Here is a 23,571-nt window from a genome sequence, read left to right on the forward strand (position 1 = left end):
CCAGGAGGGCTAGAAATTTATTTAAAAAAAATAAATGCTAAGATTCTCATGCAAACACTGGACTTCAGAATTTGGAATTTTCATGAAACATCAAATATTGCAAGAGTCAACTATGCTGAATCACATTGGCTTCAGTGCAGTTATTCCTAAATTATGCTCATTTAAATTCGCTCAATCAAGACTTCTGTGTCTTCTTTACAACACATAGAAAATACCACAGCACCGGAAGCATCATAAAAGTTTTCCATCAGTGTGGGCTATTTTCTCCCATATATCATTAACCATATGATGTAGGAATTATTCCACAAAGTCAGTAAACACATTCCCCTTGAGATGAAGGAAAGAAGAAAGAAAAGTATATTTTCTTTTGTTTATTTGAATGTGAGGCACATTTTGGCATAGATCTCATTTTCCATCTAGTGCACCATCTCAAGTACTGACATCAAAGTCATATCTCCCTAACACAAGGGAGAAGAAATACTATTTTATGTTTGAGAGTTCTGTTCTAACCACACTAGGTAGCAATTTCACTTTTATAGCATCTCATTGATACCAGCAAACTATAGTGGCTTATGCACAAGCAAGTAATAAATTAAATATGAACCATTCTGGAAAAGTCCTATAAAACTCAATACGAAACATCAAACTTTCCATTTTTAAGCCATCCCATAGAAGTAAATAGAGAATTATATCCTAAATATAGCCCAATGGAAAAGATATTATTCTTCATTAAGAATATGTGTGCAATCTTAGGCCCAATGAAGTTAATAGCAAAACTTCCAGAGACATTTGTGGAACTAGGATTCCACCCTATAGCGTTTTAGAGCAATTTCTATATATCTCCATTACTTTCTATAGTTTTTTATATATGTTATGGAATCTTTTTAGTTTCCTCCCTATTTCTACAGAACTTTTCTATATGGGAAACTAGAGGAGAAATATACTTTAGTGTCTATTCCGCTGCTTTTCAAATGTTCTGCCATAACGAAATCAGTGCCAATAGTGTCCTATTTTCATAGCCCAGAAAATGGATCATAAACAGAGGGTCTAGATTCTACTCTTACTTAAGCGGTTGTGAATGAATATCTCCAAGAATACTGCCGAGTAGACCTCACACGTAATTAGGGGGATGCAAAACTTCACTTCACAGTGGGAGCAGGGTTAGTCCCTTGATGGGAGCTGATGAAGCTTCTTGCAGCATCTGCCCATAGCACAGGTAATAAATTCTCTAGGGAATATTTTTATATATCCAATAATATCCTCTTAATCAGCAGCTTAATATTGACCCACGAGACATGAGTTTAACAGTGGGGCACACCAGCCTTGGAAAGAAGCATGTGTAACTATAGAGCTATTCAAAGCCTGCAAAATATGGTTTGTGGTTCAAGCACTCTTGGTCTCCCTGATTTTTTCATGAACAGTGAACCCTTGTACAAATGGGGTTCTGTCTGTTCCACATATGAAATTGGACATGAGTATTTGTGTGCAAAATACTCATCATTCGTTATTCCTAAAAGCTTGTCTACATGGTGTTCTATTTCATAGCAAAGGGGTGTACCTCTTAGGCTGCATGTCATACACTAAGTGGCCCACATGGACCCTGCTGTGCACTAGGGAACTTTTAGCGTATGCCAGCACGGTCCACACAGGCCAGTTAGTGCACACCACACTAGCGTGTTCTGGATTGTACACCCCTCTTGAGCAGACCAATGGACAGTGTAGACAAACCCTTAGTAAGTCCAATGGTGAGCAAAAATAATGCCAGGAGCCTCAGGCACCCAATTCTATAGCAGAAATACTTAAGATAATCACCCCAAAAGCTGATATTTATTTGCTTAAACTTTTCAGCAAATACTTGCAAGTAACACGTGAACTGGTTCATGAAGAACAAATGGGGTTAAATTAATTGGATAATTTATTTACAATATATAATTCAACCAGCTCTACTGCAGAGTGACTAACTCAATTACTAAATTTAATCTGAGTGGTTACAAGTTACAGTTTTGCGACAATTAATGTTTTATCTCAGTGCAGAAAGTCTTGTTTTAAAATCTCCCATTTGATATTAGTAAGTGTGTTGATTTAATAGGAGGCTCTTTAACCCAGAAGCATGATAGGCATTCTGTCAAGTGGTAGTAACTATAGCAACTGCCTTTTTTTTTTTCCTGGTGTGTATGTATTATTATTGAACAGCAAGAACAGATTCCACATTAGCCAGAGAGTCACGACTTCTGCTCTCAGGTGAGGCTGTGGAAACTCTCTCTATACACTGAGTTAGCACGGGTATAAGTAAAAGCCAAATCTGATCCAGAGAACAGATTCACCCTCCTTTATTTCCATTTGTATTATTTTAATGGCTATTTCTGGGTGTGCAGTATTTAGCCATTTTACCTAACCCTCCTATATTGTCAAGTGTTAGCACAAAAAGGAACTGTGTCTCATACAATATATTTATATGTAGATGGAGGGATCATGAACTGCATAAAAGATCAAAATCGTGTTTCCTTGACAAAAATGATTCTTTTCTCTTTATCTTGTCCATTTTTTTCCCCTCAGAAAAAACACAACTACATTTTTGTATGTAGCAAAAAAAAGAAAAGAAAAAGAAAAATCATATTTTCAGAGAAGTTTGCTGGTACAAGAAACAGTTGTACATTTGCAATCAGATAGAAACAAAGCGAGAAAGAGATCAATTTCTTATGTACCATTCTTTGATTTGCTGCTGCTTGAGTGCTGCAAAACAACAGCAATGCCAGAGCTGCACAGACATATTTTCTAGTCATTTGATCAGTCTGTCTCTAGGTAAAATATCCTGTCTCCTCATTTTATGGTGTTATTTTGTTTCCATGCACAAATAAAAGCTCATCTGTATCTCTACCCCATTTTAGGTGTATGCTCCCCTAATTCATCAGGACGCAAATTTGCAAGAGTGTGTGCACAAGTGTAGGCTGTTCTTTACACGAACTACACAAACAATATGCTAGTATGTTCACACATACAGATCTACTAAAACAGATATTTGCTTTTGGACTGTTAAAAAAAATCAGGTCATTAGCTTCTGTACATTTTCCTATAAACTCAATAGCAGAGGAATGCCCAAAGCAGCAGGTTTTTAATATCTGGCCTCCTTTTCTGGCACGGCAGTTCCCCGCAAGTGTTATGCACAATCCCTGGGTGGGTTGTTAGTAGAAAGGATTGACTCGAGAACCTATGGCTCTTAAAGCCTAAGCCACTGCTGCCTGAGCTGAAAGACCCAGCTGTGTTAGCTACTGCAATTGCAAGCTCAGCAACCTCTGTATAAAGCCAAATAGTCTTTGTGAAAGGTCTTTGGCATAAAAAAAAGGCATTTTGAAATGAGAGCAGAGCATTGTTAAGTTTGAAACCCTGTCATGCACGCAGCAATAGTTGGAAGCACAACATTGCAAATGCTGACTTGAATGTACATATATTAATGGATTTCTCTTCAGCTTGTGACAGGGCAGAGGAAATTCATTTAGTCTTGACTTTCCAGATTGATATCTGAATGCCAGCTAGTCGTCCTGCAGGGTTAGAGTAAGCACTGTTAGGTGAACTGTTGAAAAGCTGAGCCCCTGCAATACATGCCCAAAAACCAAGCACCCAGAAGTGTTTTTTATTTGTATTTCTGAAGGTGTCATCTAATTCTCACCCCTGACACTGCAGAATTCTTGCTTTTCTGGATAGTTCACTCCATTAAGTGTTTTGTCTTCTGGAGCTTGTTTGCTCAATTTTCAGTTTCTGTGCAAAGACCACCCTTTGTGATGAACCAGTGCAATCGGCTCCTGATTTTGGAAACACTTCCATGTCTGCTTAACTTTCAGCCAGAGGCAGATTACAGTTTTGTGGGGCCCTGGGCCAGAACAAGTGGGGGCCCCTCCCTATCCCTTCTGCCTGTAGTCTCCCTGCCTCTTGCCAGGGTGCGGGGTCGGAGCATGGGGGCTTCTCCCGCTCTCTGGCAGGAGCGCCATGTGGACAGAGCAGGGCAAGCCCCCATGCCCCAAAGCTGCTCTCCAGCCAGAACGCCAGACGAGTGGAGAGAGCAGGGGTGCCCATTTTTCTGGGGACCCCCCATTGGCCAGGGCCCCTGGGCACGAGCCCTGTTGGCCCAATGGCTAATCTGCCACTGCTTTCAGTGCCCCAGTACTCCCACTGAAGATATCACTATAAAGACTTCAGACTGTTATCCTGAACCAACGAGAAAACATATGCAGCCTCTTCCTTCAAAATAAACACACAGAAGAATCCTTAGCCTTACAAGCTAATGAAAATTTCAGTGAACAAATTTGAGAGCACTTGAGAGAGAGAGAGAAAAAAATGTCCAGAAAACAAGTGGCAATTATTGGCGATGGGTGTGTGTGCGTGGAAGTGGGAGAGTGAAAACAGAAGAAGGAAACCACAATTGTGTTTTCAATTTTTCCTTATTTAAAAATGTCATCAAAATCTGGAAAAAAAACCAAAACCAAAAAAAACAAAACCTGAACAGCTTTCATGCTGGTAAATATATTTTTGAAAATTTTGCAAATTTACCTGGTATAAATTTTGAAATGTCATTGATAATCAAAATGTTTTTTTTTTCAGTTCAGTCACAGACTCTTTAATGAAACTTAGATTCCTATATGAAAAATTTATATCTGAGAGCTGATACGAAATGAGATTCGTAGCCGGAGTCCATTTCTCAGTGGATAGCTGGCCAATTATGAGGCTTAATTCACTGAATTCAATATGAGTACTTCCATCAACTTCAGCAGGCTTTGAGCAGGCCATATTTGCTAGCATTAGTAGTAACTGGAAGCCTCAGTGACATTCTCAAGAAGAGGGCAAGAACTGAATGTGGGCTGGAGACTGACCTAGTCAGTCTGCCTCAGCTGATCCCTCTAGATTACTGTTGAAGCACATTGTCATACCAATATGAAGAATCTTACGGTGCAGATAATCTGTTATTTAATGTTATTTTGCAATGTCATTTTAGCACTAAATTCACTTTAAAAAGTTGTAAAAAGTAGAGAATGGATTCAATTAAAAACAAAAATAGTTTCTTTTGTCAGATTAGTAAAACTACATTTCATAAAATAACTTACTGTATTCTGATTAGTGGACAGGAGGAACAACACACCTATAAAGGAACCTGCATATATTCATGTGCCCTAAGGAAAGGACAAAACAGAGGTCTCTACCCAGGCAAGATCTGACTAGCTTTTCCTTGGCAAAATAAGCAACAAGACGTAAGTGTTATCTAGGCACTGCTTCACTAGACTTCAAGAAAAATTGTCTGCCAATGGGAAAAGAAAACCACAACTAAAGACCTCTCTCTTACTGTAAGCTGGGCACTCCTGAAATAAAATGAGATTTTAAGTAAGCCTCATTTTTATCCAAAACTAAATCCATACCGGCAGAGAGGATTCAGTCAGTTCTGAACAAACTCCCTCCACCCTCCCAAACAAACAGAAAAGTCAGTCATTGCACTCTTAGGCAGCAGGTAAACAGAAATCACAGTCAGGTGAGGCACATCTGAACACAATACAAAAAGCCACCTCACTCCCCTCCCAACCACCTTGTTCATAATCCCAGTCACAAACCTGAAGGCTGGTCCACAAACATTTCAGAACCAGTTTAAATAATTTCAGCATTCTTTTCTCTCCCCAGGGGGGGGCTTCTCATTTCAGATACACTTGTGGGATTTTTATTGATTGAACTTTACTATCATATATGTCCAGTTCTGTTAGCTTCTGTGGTGAATATGAGGAGAGCTTTTCTCATACCTAAGGGGAAAAACAAGTCACCCATTTGATACAGGTTTTGCACTTAACCTTATCAACTATATATTTTTCTTTCACAATTCTAAACTACTACATTCACACTAGCTGTTAGCCATCCTCAAAATATGCGATCTTTCCTTCCTCAAATATGCTACAGATGTTCTGATACTGATGTCCTTATATATCCTTTCTTCAAAGCAAAACACAGTGATTCTTAATATTTTTATTCAACCAATAAGGCTTGAAGATTTATCATATAAAATCAGACATTACAATTTGCTTCCGCAATAATAAAAATAAATAATGTTATTACAAGGAATTTATTACTGGTTACAGTTTGGCAAAAATTGGGAAGTCCAATATGCTTGAGATATATGAAGAGAATAGGCAAAATCCCTCACTGATATAACTGTACAGAGGCCAATGGAATTACATCATAGATATTTTATAGACAAAGAGTAAGATTCTCCCAGAGGAGCAACACAGAACTTGCAGCCTGAGTGTAGGTGTGTGGGTGTGAGTGGATGGGTGTCTTTAATCCTGGGCTGCTCCAGTCTGCTGTAGTCCCCAGAGTAATTTAGGAGCACTTGGGCCCTCTCTCTGTTCCAGTAGCCTCCCTGGACTGCCCTATGGGCAACAATGACGACCAGAATTTACACAGCCTTGAGTGCTGTGGCCCATACCCTAACATGCTCTTCCTGCTACCAGCCCCACCCCCTACACCAGGGTTTGCAATGAAGAGCTCGGAGGCTGTCTTATGCCTGTCTTCCACAGTGACTGTGCCAGGAGAAATTCTTCCCCTCCTCCTGCTGGACAAAAGTGGGCTTTTAGAGCTCATTTACTCAGTTTTGGCTCCTTTCTCTGGCATAAAGGAACAGGGATGAGGATCTCACCCAATGTGTTTAATCCTTAAAAGCAACCAGGTACAAAATATTGCTAAAACCCCTCAGAAATTAAGTAGTTCACAATTTGTTAATGAAAATAAAAGAAAATGATTTAATTATGGTACAAGAGAATGTTACTAGAAATAAGCCCGATTCCAACTTCTGAGCAGCATGCACCTTGTTCTATGTATTATTAAAAAAACATACAAAAATATTTTACATATTAAAGCAAACTATTGGGGCATGATATTCAGCACAGCTGAACTAGAGCAGGAACTGGGGGTGGGATTAGTAGCTCTAAATCCCTTTTCCATTCTCTCTTGGCCAGCTGGAGGCCAACATAGTCTCTGGTGAAATTTAGAGCATCCTACATATGCCAGCTGCAATGGAACCATGGGGACCAGAGTGCCAGCTGGATATCAGCCTAGTGCCATGTGCTCTGCCATGCCTTCTATACAGAAGCAGTGTAGGCAACAAGTGCCATAAAGAAAGATCTTCATTACCTGAGGATTCCTTATATCAGACAGGGAATTCTCAGCTGCTCCATTCTGAGTGTACCCAAGATGAGTCCCTAACACATTTTCAACAGAGCACACAGACCCTAAGCTATTGTCCAAACCCACATTCTTCCTAGAGTTTTGCTTTATTTGTAGTTCAAAAGCCAATAACACAACACAAACCTCAGACTAAACTTTGTCCATTCTTCTGTTTAGTTGTCCCTGGACACTCTAGCTGCAGCACTTCTACTTTCCTACCTCCCTCTCTCAGGAATCACTCCCACCTCTCTCATCTTCTGGGTGACCTTCATGAGCTTCATTGAACACCATGAGTTAGTAGAACTTCAGTAGGATTCCATAAGATCTCCTAAAGTGGTGGCTCACTGGAAGAACCTTCTTATCTTATTACACAATCACATGTGCTATGGACCTCAACTTGAATTTTGGTCTAACACTGCTGTATTTGGTCATATTTGTTGTCATAACTATAGTAGCAATAATAATAAAAAGCAGATACACCTTGAAAGCTGTGAAAAAATGTAGTTTTCAATATGAGTCGGGGGGGGAGTAGAAAAAGAGTTTTCAAATCACACAGGGAATGATTCTAATCTCATAAATGTTCTACATTAGGGGTTACTCTAGCAACTTCAGTGAAAGAAGGCTAAGCCTCTACAGTTTTATTTCCTGATCCTGCAACCCTTACTCATCTGATCTTGCCACCTGAGACTACTATAAAGTTAGCTCCATCGAGATGACATTTACTCTGCACAGAAGAAAGAGATTAATTATAAATATCTGGAAGATAAGGGAGCCAAAAGCCTTTGCCTCCTTCATTGATATTACAATTTATGAATTTGACAAATTCTCCCTGAGAGCATGTAAGACCGATAAATTAGTCAGAGAGGTAACTTTGAAAAACCAAGAGTTTATAAGGCCAAAGAACAACAGCAGAACTAGCGTAGAAGTCATACCATATACGCAAGATTTACAGCTTGCTTTTGTTTTGTATCTCCTAGGAGAGAAGAAAACTGACAAAAGAAAGTAAAGAAAGAAACAGTCTAACAAAAAGTGATATTAACATTCATATAGATATCGGGTTTGAAGGAAAACCACAGACATACCCTTTAATATGCCAAAGAACTTTAAGGAAAAAAATCTACATATAAATGTGTCAAGCATATAATATTTTAGTTAACATGTTGCCCAAATCTCATTATGTAGGGAGATCCTTTAAATACAGAAAGAATCTTGGTGCAAGAAAATGTGGATGTTTGCTATATTTTCCCCACATACAAAAGTTTAAGTATAAAACAAACATAAGAACTTCCAGGCTGGGTCAAACCAATGGTCCATCTAACCCAGAATCCTGTTTCTGACAGTGGCCAGTGGCAGATGCTTCAGAATTAACAGAACTGGCAAGTTTGAGTCATCCATCCCATATTATCTTGTCCCACCGTCTGCACGTTGGAGGTTTAGGGACACCCTGACCATCTTGGCTAATAGTCACTGATGGCCCTATCCTCCAGGAACTTATCTAATCCTTTTTCTAACCAAGTTACACTTTTGGTTGTACGTTGTGTGAAGATGAACTTTCCTTTGTTTTAAACCTGCTCCCTGTTAATTTCATCGGGCGACTCCTAGATCTTGTGTTATGTGAAGAGGTAAATAACACTTCCCTATTCACTTTCTCCACACCATTCATGATTTTATAGACTTCTCTCCTATCCCCCATTAGTCATTTCTTTTCTAAGCTGAAGAGTCCCCCTTTTTAAAAAAAAAAATGTATCGGGGGAGCTATGTTAGTCTGTATCCACAAAAACAACAAGGAGTCCGGTGGCACCTTAAAGACTAAACAATTTATTTGGGCATAAGCTTTCATGGGTAAAAAAACCCACTTCTTCAGATGCACCTTTTAAAAAAAATCTCTCCTGTGTGGAAGCTGTCCCATATCTCGGATCATTTTGTTTCCCTTCTCTGTACCTTTTGCAATTCTAATATCTCTTTTTTGAGATGGTGTGATCAAAACTGCACACAGTATTTGAGGTGTGGGTGGATTTATATATTGGCATAATGATATTTTCTGTCTTATTATTTATTCCTTCCCTAATGGTTCCTTACATTTAGTTAGCTGTTTTGCCTGCTGCTGTACATTGACATGTTTTACGAAAACTGTCCAAGTTGATGCTAAGATCAATTGCTTGAGTGGTAACAGCTAATTTGGATCCTATCATTTTGTAAGTATAGTTTGGATTATTTTTTTCCACTGTGCATTACTTTTCACATATCAAGATTGAAGTGTATCTGCCTTTTTGTCACCCAGTCTTGTGAGATCCCTTTGTAACTCTTTGCAGTCATCTTTGGACTTACCTATCTTGTATTGTCTGCAAATTTTGGACTTCACTATCATCTTTGTATCATCTGCAAACTTGCCACCTCACTGTTCACCCTCTTTTCCAAGATCGTTTGAACAGCACAGGTCCCAGTAAATTGACTGTAATTGACCTAAAATTACAATTACAATTAAAAACCTAAAAGTTGCAATTCTCCAAAAAAATACCTTAAAAAAACAAACTCCAGTGAGAGACTGCAGAACTGGAATTAATTTGCAAACTGGACACCATTAAATTAGGTTTGAATAAAGACTGGAGTGAATGGGTCATTACACAAAGTAAAAACTATTTCTCCATGCTACTTTTTCCCCTACTGTTACTCTCACCATCTGGTCAACTGTTTGAAATGGGCCATACTGATTATCACTACAAAAGCTTTTTTTCCCTTCTGCTGATAATAGCCCACCTTAATTGATTAGTCTCCTTAGAGTTGGTAAGGCAAAACACATTTTTTCATGTTCCCTGTGTATATATATCTTCCTACTGTATTTTCCACTGCATGCATCTGATGAAGTGGGGTTTAGCCTACGAAAGCTTATGCCCAGATAAATTTGTTAGTCTCTAAGGTGCCACAGATACTCCTCGTTCTTTATATCAGTGGTTCTCAAAGCAGGTCCACTGCTTGTTCAGGTAGGCCGGGCCGGTTTGTTTATATGCCGCATCTGCAGGTTTGGCCAATCGTGGCTCCCACTGGCTGTGGTTCGCTGCTCCAGGCCAATGGGGGCAGGGAGAAGCAGCAGCCAGCACATCCCTCGGCCCGCACCGCTTCCCGCAGCCCTCATTGGCCTGGGACCGGCCAAACCTGCGAATGCGGCAGGTAAACAAACCAGCCTGGCCCACCAGGGGCTTTTCCTGAACAAGCAGTGGACCGGCTTTGAGAACTACTGTTTTATGCCACTGTGAGTAGTTCTACAATTTCATATTTGAGTTCCTTCATAACTCTTGATGGCTTATTTTTAATTTATTGGTTTGTTACAAATGCTCCTCTATTGACACCTCCCATCTGAAATAGTTTCTCAGATTTGCCAACTAAAAAAGAATGGCTGTGGTGTGCAGACCTCCCACCATATCCTGTGCTGTGAATACCAATGCAAAGAATTCATTTAGTTTCTCTGCAAAGGCCTTGTCTTCCTTGCATGTTCCTTAAGCACCTTGATCTTCCAGTGGCCTCACTGACTGTTTGGCAAGCTTCCTGATGCTGATGTACTTAATTGTTTTGCTGTTACTCTTTCAGTCTTTAGCTAGTTCTCTTCAAATTCTTTATTGGCCTAAATTTTTATACTTTTACAGTTAACTTGCCAGAGTTTATGCGCCTTTCTATTTTCCAATTTTTAAAAGATACCTTTTTGCCTCTAACCACCTCTTTACTCTTCTGTTTTGCCATGGTGGGCTTTAAATATCTATCTATCTATTTATTTTTGTTCTCTTACTGTGTATTTTTTTGCATGGGGTATACATTTAATTTGGGCTTCTATTTTGGTGGTTTGCTAGAGTCACCATGCAGTTTGCAATGTTTCTTTTAATTTAAATGTAACTAGCCTATTTATTAGCCAGTTCCTAATAAATCTTAAACACTCCTCCCTACACCATTATCTCATCCATTCATGGAGACCTCGCAGTTCTGTCTGGTCCTATGCATGGAACTGGAAACATTTCAGAGAACGCTACCATGGAGGCTCTCGACTTTCTTATACAGCAGCCAAAATTTGGCCTTCAGGATCTCTCTCCTACCTTTCCCTATGTCATTGGTAAGTACAGGTACCATGACTGCCAGCACCTCCACAGCATTGCACAAATGTCTTCCTAGATGTCTCAAGAGGTCCACAACCTTCACACTTGGCAGGCAATTCACCATGGGGTTTCTCCTGGCCACCACAAACCCAACTATCTATATTTCTAATGATCAAATACCCCATTACTATTACCTGGTTCTTCCTACTACCTGAGGAGGGGTAACCTAGTGCAAGAGGATACCATGACATCATATGAAATGAGGGTGCCAACTATGGGATTGTTTCCCTCTGCTGCAGCTTGATTTTCCCCTGCCCCAAGACTTTCATCCTCCTTAACAGCACAGAGACCATCCAACTGGGAGTGGAACCAACCTGGTGTCCCTAAAGTCTCCTCTCTGTACCCCTCTGTTTTCCTTAGCTCCTCCAGTTCAGCTACTCTGGCCTCAGGAGCCCATGTTTTTGAGGGCCATGAGCTGCTTCCACACGTGCACACGTAAGCTACCTGCCCAAAAGTCAGTTAATTATACAAGCTGCACACAGTGCAATAAGCTGGATAACCCTCACTCTGCTGCTGGACTTCTACCTGCATTATTTTTACTCTTGCAAGGCTTTTGGGGGGAAGGTGGGAGTGGTTATTAGCCTATGTTTATTAGGTGTATCGGCCTCTCATACTCCATTTCTGGTCTCACTCACAAAGTTTCCCTGTTCTCTAGCTCCTCTGGTCACTTAGGAACTGGCTTTTTAAACCTCCGTTCTCCCAGAGGAAGACTCACCCCCCTTGTCAAGCAATCCAAAAGGGGCTAGAGCTCAAAGGATAGCAGGTTAGAGCTTTGTTAGGAATCCTTCAGTCTAGCCTGGCTCAGTACCAAGCCCCCAGAAGAGACTACACTATAATCTTCAAGCAAGCAAGCACACAGCAAGCACCTAAGCCAATTGACAGACATGAATGCTGGGAGGGATTTGGGGCAAGAGAGTGAATTTGGGAACATTCTTTTATTTAGACAGATGAATGCACTCTATCAAAACTCGTTCTTTTCAGATATATAGAGGCCCAATCCCAACACACTGAAATCAATGGGAATTTACCATAGACTTCAGTGGGAGCTGGGTTGTGCCCACAGTTTGTGAATTCCAGAGGCTTGGTGATATTTACTCTCTCATTATTGACACAGAGAAAACAAAATTAAGTTGTTTCCATGTTTCTATAATAAAAAAAAAATCACATAGTTAATTAGAACCCCATCTATGCTTAATATGACTTGTTAATAAAGTGTGTGTGGTTGGGGGAGGCAGACAACAAAATATGCACAGTACAGTCATTGGAAAAGCACAGGTCTCAATTTAAGGCCACATTCACATGATATCCAATGTGAGCAGAGGATGCTCATGACAATCTGCTGCCCTAGGCAAAACTGCAGTGTGATGCCCTCTTCTACCCTAGATCACAGGTTCTCAACCAGTGAGATGCATTGGAATTTTTCGGGGGTGGGGGAGATGTGGTGAGCCTTCTGATGGTTTGTTGGTTATGGAAGAAGTGGAGAGGGCAGGGGGCAACCACACATTCAGGGTTGGCCTGACTGCCTCCCTCCATCATGAACAGGAGGTGGGGGCAGGGGAGCTAGGCCAAATTTGAGTGAGTGGTGGAGTGACCCGGCACACAGTGTCACAGTGCCACTCAGGTCTGGCCCTGCTTCCTCTGCCAGCATACTCTAAGAGTGTTAGGAGGACAAGTCCCATTAAAAGCCATTGGGACCTGTGCTTCTAACTTAGGTAGGTGAGTTTGAAAATCCCACATGAAACCAAGTTCCATCAAATATCAAGCAAAATTACTGTAGTAAAAATGAAAGTGGGCATTATTACAGTACAGCATCAATCGCTGCATCTGACTTATTTATAAGGGACTGTATAAACAAACTTTAAATCATACATTGCGTTTTTAATCACATACATTACTTTGTGGTTACTTGATATACCTATTCTAAAAGTATATAAAGTAGCGATGTGCTGTCTTTCAAACTTAGAGATCTTGTAAGAAAGAACCAAAATTGTACTCAGAAGAGTAACTGCAAAATCACTCGATAACACTCAGATGATTAGAAAAAGAGGGGCTGTTTGACTTTAACTAGGCTACTGGACAAGAGGATGTTGCCATGGATGCATAAAACCTGAAGAAAAACAATGTCTCAAATAGGTACTCAGACCTTGATCAACCAGAGACAATTAAAATGCAAATTCAATGTGCAAATGCAACTGAAATGTGGGAAAGAGGAATTAAGTTCTTGGAACAAAACTCCAGACTTTCGTTGTTTTTAAATGATAAATCTGAAGCCTGGTTTAATCACCTGTCCAATTGACATAGCTAGTAATGACTCTATTGCCTCAATGCTTTCCTGAGATGTAGACGGAAGGAGCAGTTGGATAAAAGAGAGAGGGAGATTCCTCTTCTACTTATAGTTGTCACAGGCATCGTCAGACTATTCAAATCCTATTGAGAATTTAGTGTTGTTTGAGCTACAATTAATGATATTACATCAGGAACAGCAATAACTGATGATTCACTTGCTTCAGATCAGCGCATACACTATCTCTCCAGCCCATTCATGAGCAAGTTTTCCCCTTTTTAACTGACCTGCTAAAGCCTGTACTGTTGGCAAATGGGATATGGAGAAGATGGCTGAAGAGAGGAAACCTAAAAAAATCTAAGTAGTTCATAAACACACACACGTCAAATAGACCACACAACCTGCTGAAGTTCACAAGTCACTAGGTTTTCTTTTCCAAAATATTGCCCCGAATGCATTTTCTCTCTCCTTATAGCTTTCCTTTTAAGCCTTGTTTACCCACTAATGTACACCTGTAACTGAATTATGTTAAATAGCTTCCCAATAAGGGGCAGAATAGTATGAGTGTATATAGGAACTTGGAGGAAGTATATGTTGAGAAAACCCAATGTAAATGAAGGATAGAATAAAGCCTGAATGTTGCACTGTTGTTCTCCCTTTCTGTTCACAAACAAAACTACCGATATAATTAAAGGGGTACAAGTGGATGCATTCATAGCACTCTAAGAGTGCTTATACCATTATAGCTTAGTCTCATACAGGAAAGGGAATAAGCTATATCAGTCTAAGGCACATTTCTAACTACACAAGGGATTGTATCAATTTAACTATTTTGGTAAAATAATCAAAGCTGTAATCAACACAGTTATACTGGCACAAAAATTTGTGTGGACCAAGGCCCAAAGAGGAAATTCCAAAGTACTAACTCTTACAGTGTAAATATGGCAAAATTAACTGCTGCTTGACATCCTCAATCTCATCAAATGGAGATGGGCTATAACTCTCATAACATACACTATGGCATAAACAATTCTTTAATAAACACTTACATGAGTCCACCTTCTGTCTGAAGTTTACAAAAGTACAAGCATCATCAGCTACATTATGCATAGAAGAGACCTATTCACATCTCTCAATCAATTTATGCAAGTTAGAGATGCCTCTGAAACAGGTCAAAGATATCAAGTGAACTTCACACCTATTAGCTAGTACTTGAGAAAAAGCTCAAGAAAAATATACATGGAGTTCATAATAAAAGGGAGATAGATTCCCTTTGAATTGTAGATAACAAATTAAAAATGCATCTGAGGTCCATTGAATGGCATATAATAGCTGCAAAACTGAGTACTATCTTTCCAAAACTATCCTAAACAGGGACAGGGAAAAAAGTTTACATTTCTGTCTGACTGAGAACAATTTTTTTTAAGTATTAAACAAAGTTTTTAAACCTTATCAGTATAAATGGTGTTCTCTGTTGCATTAATACAGTTTAGCTAATCTTTATCTATGCTTTGTTGAACCATCTTTAGCTTTAGTGCTGAAACAGGAAACAAAAGAAGTCTTTCCAAATTCTTCTCTCTTAAAAACAAGCTGCAGCAGGATTTATGAATCAGATCATTTAGGATTGTGCAATAATAGGTAATAAAAGGGAAACATATGGATGTATCTAAAGACTAAAGAAGCAGTTTTACCCTGGAAAAATATCTGAAACACCTGGGCTTTGATGAATTAAAAGATATTCACAGAGGCTTTAGTGAATTTGCCATATATTTAAGATGAGCAAATTAGAGACTGAGTACACAGAGTTGAGTGTGCGAGAGAGAAAGGACATGAACAATAAAACAGAAGGGTACCGTGGTTATTGGGTCCATGTAAATAGCTTGCTAGAGAGAGAATGAGATACTTATTTCCATACCTAGTCCCTCTTCAGACCTGTACTGGAGCACATCAGTTCTGTGCTCCATGCTGTCACTATTTAAGGGCTTGCAGGATCAAGGCTAAAATGTGTTGAAATCAGGAAATAATTTTTCCACCACGCAACAGAATCAAGATGTACATACCATACCAATATTGGGTCCAGTTGGAGGGGGCAAGGAGCAATGCACCAGAAAATAAGAAAAAAATAGAATGAACAGGGGGTACTGAAGGTTCATAAAAGCAAGCAAAGGACAAGAACAACAGAGTAGGTCAACCTCATGTGACCCCCACAGTCACCGCCATGAAATGGGGATGGGGGTTGAATATTAGACATCTATACCACACTGGCACCTGGTAAGCTGATGCCTGGCATGAATAAACCTTTAATCTGAAGATCATTGGTGGGTCACCAGCAAAGTGGTACAAGTGGCTGTGATGATGATCTGTGCTTGATTTACCCTGATACACAGGTGCTTACTGCTAATAGATCTAATAGTTAGTGAGCTGCACTGCATCCGTCAATTATCTTCTCCCGTCTTGTCTTGAATTTGCGGTCTCCGTTGCTGGTCACCAGGATCATCTCCAATACCACTCTGCTTACAGTTATCACCAGACAAACACACCATTTCTTTGGGTGTCAGTCTTGCACTGTTGAGACATTGGTGTGCATGGAGAAGAGAATAAGGAAACAACTTTAAACTAACCATTTTTTTTTCATTTTCAAACACACATGAGGTGGATTCATAGATTTCACATGAACAGATTCCTTTTTCCCTTGGTCCCTTAGGTGACTATTCACGGGCTGTGTATCACTAAAACACAAGACCCTAAGATACCACACAAAGAGAATGCAAAATAGCATCCCTTTGCACTGGCTCATACACATTTCCTATGTTCATTGTGAAAATTAGACATTTTGGGCCTCTTGCATGTGGTGCAGCACAAGTGATGATGGAGATCACAATGTTGATAGGCTAACATTGTGGCATCATCACAAAAGAGCAGCCCAGACTTTATGATGTCTGGGTTCCAATCCCAACCTTGTAGCTCAGGGCCATTTCTAGTTTAACTATGCCATAAGCATGTAATGTGTCGCTATTATATAGCAGTTTCTTTTTACCACCTGCTCTGCATCAGTTAATCCAATGTAACCATTTGGTAATGCATGTGTGGTGTGAAAGACTCAGCAATGAAAATATACTCCTGATAGGTTTCCCGTTTATTTCTTAGTCCTCACACTATGTGTGAAGCAACTGTAAATAGCAGTTAAAGTGTCAGCTGAGAAACATTGGGAAAATGCTTAAGTTTAGCAATATAACATAGCTGAAAACAAGATTTAAAGCCAACCTACTATACATGAAGAATGAGGAGTACTTGTGGCACCTTAGAGACTAACAAATGTATTTGGGCATAAGCTTTCATGGGCTGTAGGTTTTAGCCCATGAAATCTTATGCCCAAATATATTTATTAGTCTCTAAGGTGCCACAAGTACTCCTCATTCTTTTTGTTGATACAGACTAACACGGCTACCACTCTGAAACCTGCTACTATACATGGATGCTATTAGCTAGTTTCTAACCCTGATACCATATCATACAAGATGCTCAATGCCTTCAGCTTCACTGGAAACAGGGAGTTGAGGGCATTCAGCACTTCGGAAGATTCAGTTTTTGGTCATCAACAGAGTTGGAAAAATACCACTGATATTTACTCAAATGAGAAAGTCCATGGCCTTCTGTTCATGCACATTGTGTTTGCTTTCAGTGAATATTTTATAGATCAAGTTTAGTGTTAGGAATATTCATGGAAATGGTGATTTTTAAGCAAATATCAGGGAATATTCAAGGGAAATGAATTGTTAATTTGTAAACATGAGTATTTGCCCCAGATAGAATCCTGATTCTGAGGGGTAGCCTCATCCAAGTCATGTGATCTCCATGTCCAAACAAAGCCAATCAACAAAGCCCCAGTGCTGAACTTCATACAGTTTATACTCCCAAAGTACTGTCATTAATCACTAGCAACCAAGAATTATGCATACAAATTATGTTGCAAATATTCTCCTATAACAAATACATTCGAATAAAAATTCTTAAACAGTTTGTGGAAAATTTACATAAGAATAAGATCCGTAAGGAAAGATCCCGCCACTTGAAAATCATATTGAATTGTACTTTCCTATGCCAATCTCAGTGGGACTATTTATGGAGTAAAATACTGAGTAAGGGTCGCAGAATCTATTGCATAACTAGGTGAATAAATTATTCACTGAAAATTATTCACTCAGTTCTAGTGATTAGAGTTAATAAACTTGGGCTTTAAATAGAAAATGAATCCATCGTTTTGCTTTATATTTATTGTGACACATATTATTAATCATGTTTATTACAGAGATGTCTAGGGACCAGCTGAGAGCAGGGCCCCACCGTGCTGAGCACTGTACAAATACAGTGTGGTGCCCCATCCCTGGCCCAAAGAACTTACAGTCTAGTAGAAACTTGTATTGGTATTATGATTTTGATAAAGAATAAAGCTGAAAGATTTGACAAACAGCAAATATGTGGAAATGGGAGCATCAATGTTGTACAGCAAATAAAAACATTCATTATTTCAATTAATTTATTTTTAAAAGATTTGTGAAATGACTAATGGGGAAGATCTGTGATTTTATCATGTTAATACCCGTATTTCCAAGTTGAGAAATTGGGATATGAGAAAATAATTATTAGGGATTAGTGTTACCTTAAAGTACACTTGGAGGGTTCTATACCTGAGGTTTACTTACATGCATATAGATCTAAAAATTTTAAAATATGACCAGGTTAACATCATTAGCATGTATCCCTATTAAAGGTTTAGTTTTTCAGCCATCAATTTTAAAATACAAATAGATGCAGTGGAGACTTGTCAAAACCTCTTTATGTCTCAGTTTTGACTGCCCACTTTCATCTCTCATCAGTCTGTGCTGAACAGAAGATCATTTAATAGCGGTTAGAAATTGAGCACTATTTCTGAACATGAAACTAACTTGTTACAAAGTGAAAATAAGGTTTGAATCCAGGCTACATTAGGGTGTCATTATTCTGTTCCAAATAGTCTGATATACAATAAGCTCCGGAACACATAAATTGCTTTAACACATTACTTGTGGCCTGATCTTGTGAAGTGCTGAATGCCCCGGAAAAGTGTCCCTTGTTGGGTGACCTGGCTGAGAGATGAGGGTGTACAGCACATCCCCCAGAAGGAAGAAAGGCAAGAAAAGGATTGTTATTATGGTATAATAGCAGGCGGCTCACAAATAATTTCACTCTTCAACAAAGGACATGTTGGATTAATTCCACTTTGGAGTAAACATCACAAGAGCATCATCTTATTGTGCATAATTTTAAATAACTGTGTAAATGTATTCTAAAAAAAGCTATGCCCATAGTATGGAACAATTTCTAACAACATGTTGTGCATTATAAATTATTTCAATGCTTGGCAATCACCATAGAAACTTCTGTGCATATAGATTTGTTATTTAGCAAAAAATTTTCTTTTAAAGCAACTGAAAATCTGCCTGAAGCAGCATACTATACCCCCGTAAGAGACCCTGCCTTGGATTAAGGCTAAGATATTGTAATTTCTAATATTATAATTGTTTAATAGTCTCACTGGTGTTAATCATCCTGCTTTGTATAAAAGCTTGCTCTCACAGCTCTTTAGCAATTCTAAAGAAACAGAGCTGCCCTTGCAGAGATATTCAGTGATTGGCATTTTCAGATTAATTCAGTTAGTACTGCAGACTTGCTTTTAGCGTAAAGCAGCACACAAAACAAACTTACTCTAAATTGACTCTAAAAGGAACACCAAGAACAGGGTTCTTCTGGAAGGTTCCAGTTGTAGTATCTGGTTCACATGATATTTGTGCTGGGTGATAGCCTCAAATATTTTTGTTCTTAACTTCTTACAACTGAAAGCTGCAAAACCTAGCCCAGCTGAAAAAGATCATTGGTGTTTGAACATATGCGGCCAGAACCTCAGCTGGCGTAAATTGGCACAGCTCCAGCAAAGACAATGGAGCTATTCTGATTTATACCTGCTGAGCATCTGTTCCACAAGATGTCATAATTCACTGGAAAACAGACTCAAATGATTAAGGAGTATTAATGAGTTGCAGTGTTTTTCACGATCACCTCTGCTGAAGGAACGTGAAATGTCGAAGGACTGCAGGTACAGCCTTGCTGCAAATAAATGTCCTATTTAAAATCTAGGGCAAACTGTATTGCTATGAAGGACTGAAACAGCTGCTTGCATAAAAATTATAGAAACTAAAGTCCTTGTGATGTCAGTACATGTCCAAAATTTACAAGGCACGCACAATAGGCTGAATTTGTATTCCTCTAAGGAATTTTTCCACTGAGGAAAAATGCAAAAGTCTTTACTGTAGGAATGAGTAAACACAATTTGCTGATGCCTAATCCACTTAGTTTGAAATTACGAATACAACTCAGCTCATCTGAGGTTCTTGTTCTGAAATGAACTGACATTTTCCCATTGCCAGTTGCTAGCAGGCAACACCCGCTTTTCGTACAACCGTACATTTGCACTCATCGCTTCCCTTTCTTGACTATGAGCGGGGGTTTGGAAGGAACATACCACCTCAGTCCACAGGAGGAGCTCTCAGACTGTGGCAAGAGAATAAATAATGCTTCTGCTATAAATGGTCTCCCCTTACACCTAAAAAGAAGCCCTTCATAACCCTCAAGGGAGGGCAATATAACAATGGATACTGAACCCTGGTTGACTCCAGAGGCTACAATTTAGAAAGTAAACTTGCTTCTTTCCCTTATCCTCCTTTTAGCTACACAGAGGTCTTCTTCAGGTGTCTGAGGAAGAGCTCTGTGGAGCTCGAAAGCTTGTCTAGCTCACCAACAGAAGTTGGTCCTATAAAAGCTATTACCTTACACACCTTCTCTCTCTCTCTCTCTCTCATTATTATCATTCAGGTAAAGCATAACTTTAACTACCTAGATACTATATAGAGTTTTTTGTGTTTTATCAATTTTAAAAGTAAAGAAATATATATTTTTGTCAGTCCTGGGAAACAATTGAAAAGGTTTATAAATACACATTTCCATATATCATTTATGGGAAATTGACATACTCAGGTAATAGAGTAGTACAATAGTGATGTGTAAACACAGATTGGTTAGTAAGCAAAACAAATATCTGTTCACAAGTGTTGATTTCCCCCTCCCTTCTGATAACATTGTGTTTGTTTTTAATACAGCACATGAGGGAATGTAGATTTTCTCCTGTTCTTTTTTGGAAAAGCAAACCAAAAGGTTATAGCATCCAGACAAACAATCAGCCCAACTAGGAAAATACTTCTTGTAGAAGGACACAAATAGAAGAGTTCTACAGTTTGTGAGAGAGTCTCAGGATCAGACATCGTCATCATCATGCTTAGCAATTCCATAGCACTGTCGGGCTGATATTTTCAAATCAGCTTAAGGGGTTTGAATGTCTTTTACTTTTTAATAGGAATCAAGCATCTGAATCTCTTGCATAGTTTTGACAATACACCTGGACGTGTTGAAAGCAATGAACAAGAATCAACTAATTAATGCCTACCACACATCAGGATAATGATGGTTTTCACAATATAGAGGAGCATTACAAGGAATATTCTGCTTTAGAGCATGCTGTGCCAGTTCCTTATATCTGCCTATTAAATGTAAAAAATGGAGATTAAAAAAAAAGTTATTTCTTTCTAGATTGGCAACCTCATTTATTTATTTCTACCTTTCTAATTTTCTTCCTTGGCAATTTGGTCTTCCTGTGGTTACCTGCTACCCCTCCAATATCCCTATCGTTTGACCTGAAGTAACATCTTGCATGTCCTCTCTGTTCCAGGCACTTGTTCCCCTTCCCCACACTAGTTATTTTTGACTTCACTGATTATGCTCCGTTAGTATTTCTCTGCTTTCTGATCTTCACCTATATATTAAATCTTTCTGCTTTAAGTTAGGATTACATGAACGGATTCAAAAGAAATAAGGACCAATTAGAACGTTCAGCCAGAAGTCAAACTGAATCCAAACTTATTTTCAATATTGCTATGCTGATTTACTCCAACTAAGAATCTGACCCTTTATCTCTGATCTTTCCCTTCGACAATATAGACATAATTCAAGTAATACCCCTGTTAACCGTTCCCAGGCTTGCTATTGTAAGTTCTCAGGTATTCTGGCTCAGCTGACCGGAACTTTCATGACCCTGTAGCTCTACCAAAAAGCTACACAGATTTATTTTCCAGCACATAATATGAGTAACAGCATAACAACGACAATGTTTTTCATCTATGGGCAAAATCACAAAGAAAAGGTCAAAACACAACACAAACACACACACAATTTCAGAAATAAAAAATGTTTATTAACAGTATTGTTTTTCACAAAATTATCAAATGGACTCTTATTACTCAAATTCCTCTGGAACACAGCAAGTCCTCCTTGAAAAGTCCACAATCACAAAATTGATTCACCTGTCCACAAAGTGTGTAGTAATAACACTCGGTAAATTCAACCCTCTAAAATTGCTCACAAACCCCTATTCCAGAGTAGACGTCAATCCACTGGCATTCTCTTCCCTATGAAAATGCTTGTAAATCTGTTTATTTTAACACCATCAGAAAGCTGGCCACATACCAGTGCTATATTACTTTTATGCTCCCAGAGAAATCATCTTGCCAGTTCTTAGACATAATTGCTCTAAATAATTTTTGATAACTTTTTATCCATATTTAATTTATAGTGAATGGGCTAGATCCTCATCAGGTTTAAACTGATGTAGCTACATCAAGTTCAATAATAACATCACCACCTAGCTCTATAGCTATAGCAGTTATATCATCTAAAGTTTTGGCCCAACATTTCTATTTTTTATAGTCTTTCCTTTAAATGTGAACACTTGCTAGTGGAAATATGAACAATTTTTAGGGTAGATTCTTGTTCCAACACAACTAAACCAGTACACAGTTCTAATATTTTTTTTCTTTTTTATATTAATATAAAATATATATAATAAAGTAAAAAAGCTCGATTATTTCTTACCTTCTTGGAAAGCAGGCAAAAGCTATACTGTAGGTGGAATAGTGTACCAAGTAACAGATTTTTGTACACTCTTTCTTACTGGTGGTATGCATTCTACAGGAAAAGTAAATATATTGATATGTACAATATGTTCACAATAGAATCTTTTTGTCCTGTCCTGTCACTGAGATCATAAAATTATTCGATTGAAGATCTGGGATTAGAACAGTAACAGTGAAAAGCTTGCAGTATATACAATTTGCTGTGGATTAAAAATAAACAAACCAGTTCACAAAAGTTCAGGTACCTCTGAACATAGGAGCAGCTGCCTACTACATCTGAGAGGGACTGGTTGGATACTTCCCATCTGCACCAGCCCTAGAAAAGCTTTGCTTTAGTTCCCCTTTCTCTCAGAATCCAGCCACCCTCATCCATGCAATCGTTCTGAGGTTTCCCAGCAACACCAGCAGCCATTTAAGGTTTTTCTCAGAAAGACATAACAGGCAACGTTGTGTCAGTGATGTTAGGGTTCAACACGAATGAAGAAACAAAAACAAAACAGCACAGCACAGTAGCATTTGCGCAGCAGTGTCTATAACTCTCTGAGACATGGGATGTTTTCATTTCATATACACCACTCACAGCTTGCTGATGGGAATCAATACAGCCAATATACATTCTTAACACCCACAAAAATGAGGATTGACAAAGTTGTATTCTTATTATCTTGCATTTCTGAGATAGAGAGACATGTCAGAGTGGGGCTTTCATTTTTGATCTGCTTATACTTCACTAAGAGCAGGGCCACATATCTCAGATAACATATAATAAAGAGTTATTTTATAAAGGAAACAAATACATCAAGTTTTGTTTAGTTATAAAAGGCACCAATTATATCTCACTAAAAATTGCAAGCTATATTGATTGCCTAGTAATTTCTACTCAACACAAAGT

At 38.8% G+C, this 23,571-nt stretch overlaps 1 protein-coding gene across 21 annotated transcripts in view; it reads right to left on the reverse strand.

Moving 5' to 3' along the window:
- The window catches only part of GRM7 (glutamate metabotropic receptor 7), a 1,280,044-nt gene that overhangs the window by 25,401 nt on the left and 1,231,072 nt on the right, over nucleotides 1-23,571 (reverse strand). For 17 of the 21 annotated variants that reach the window (XM_039481474.1, XM_039481464.1, XM_039481463.1 and 14 more), the window contains one exon: nucleotides 22,639-22,731. The exons of 2 other annotated variants lie outside the window; for them this stretch is intronic. In XM_039481474.1, the coding sequence (XP_039337408.1) occupies nucleotides 22,661-22,731 (71 nt within the window). In that variant the 3' untranslated portion in view covers nucleotides 22,639-22,660. Of the gene's footprint in view, nucleotides 1-5,594; nucleotides 5,778-22,638; nucleotides 22,732-23,571 lie in introns of all 21 variants that reach the window. 2 more of the 21 variants (XR_005582804.1, XR_005582805.1) reach the window with 2 other exon arrangements.

Source organism: Mauremys reevesii, linkage group 7 (assembly GCF_016161935.1).
Source record: "Mauremys reevesii isolate NIE-2019 linkage group 7, ASM1616193v1, whole genome shotgun sequence".
In the NCBI taxonomy this organism is placed as follows: domain Eukaryota; kingdom Metazoa; phylum Chordata; order Testudines; family Geoemydidae; genus Mauremys; species Mauremys reevesii.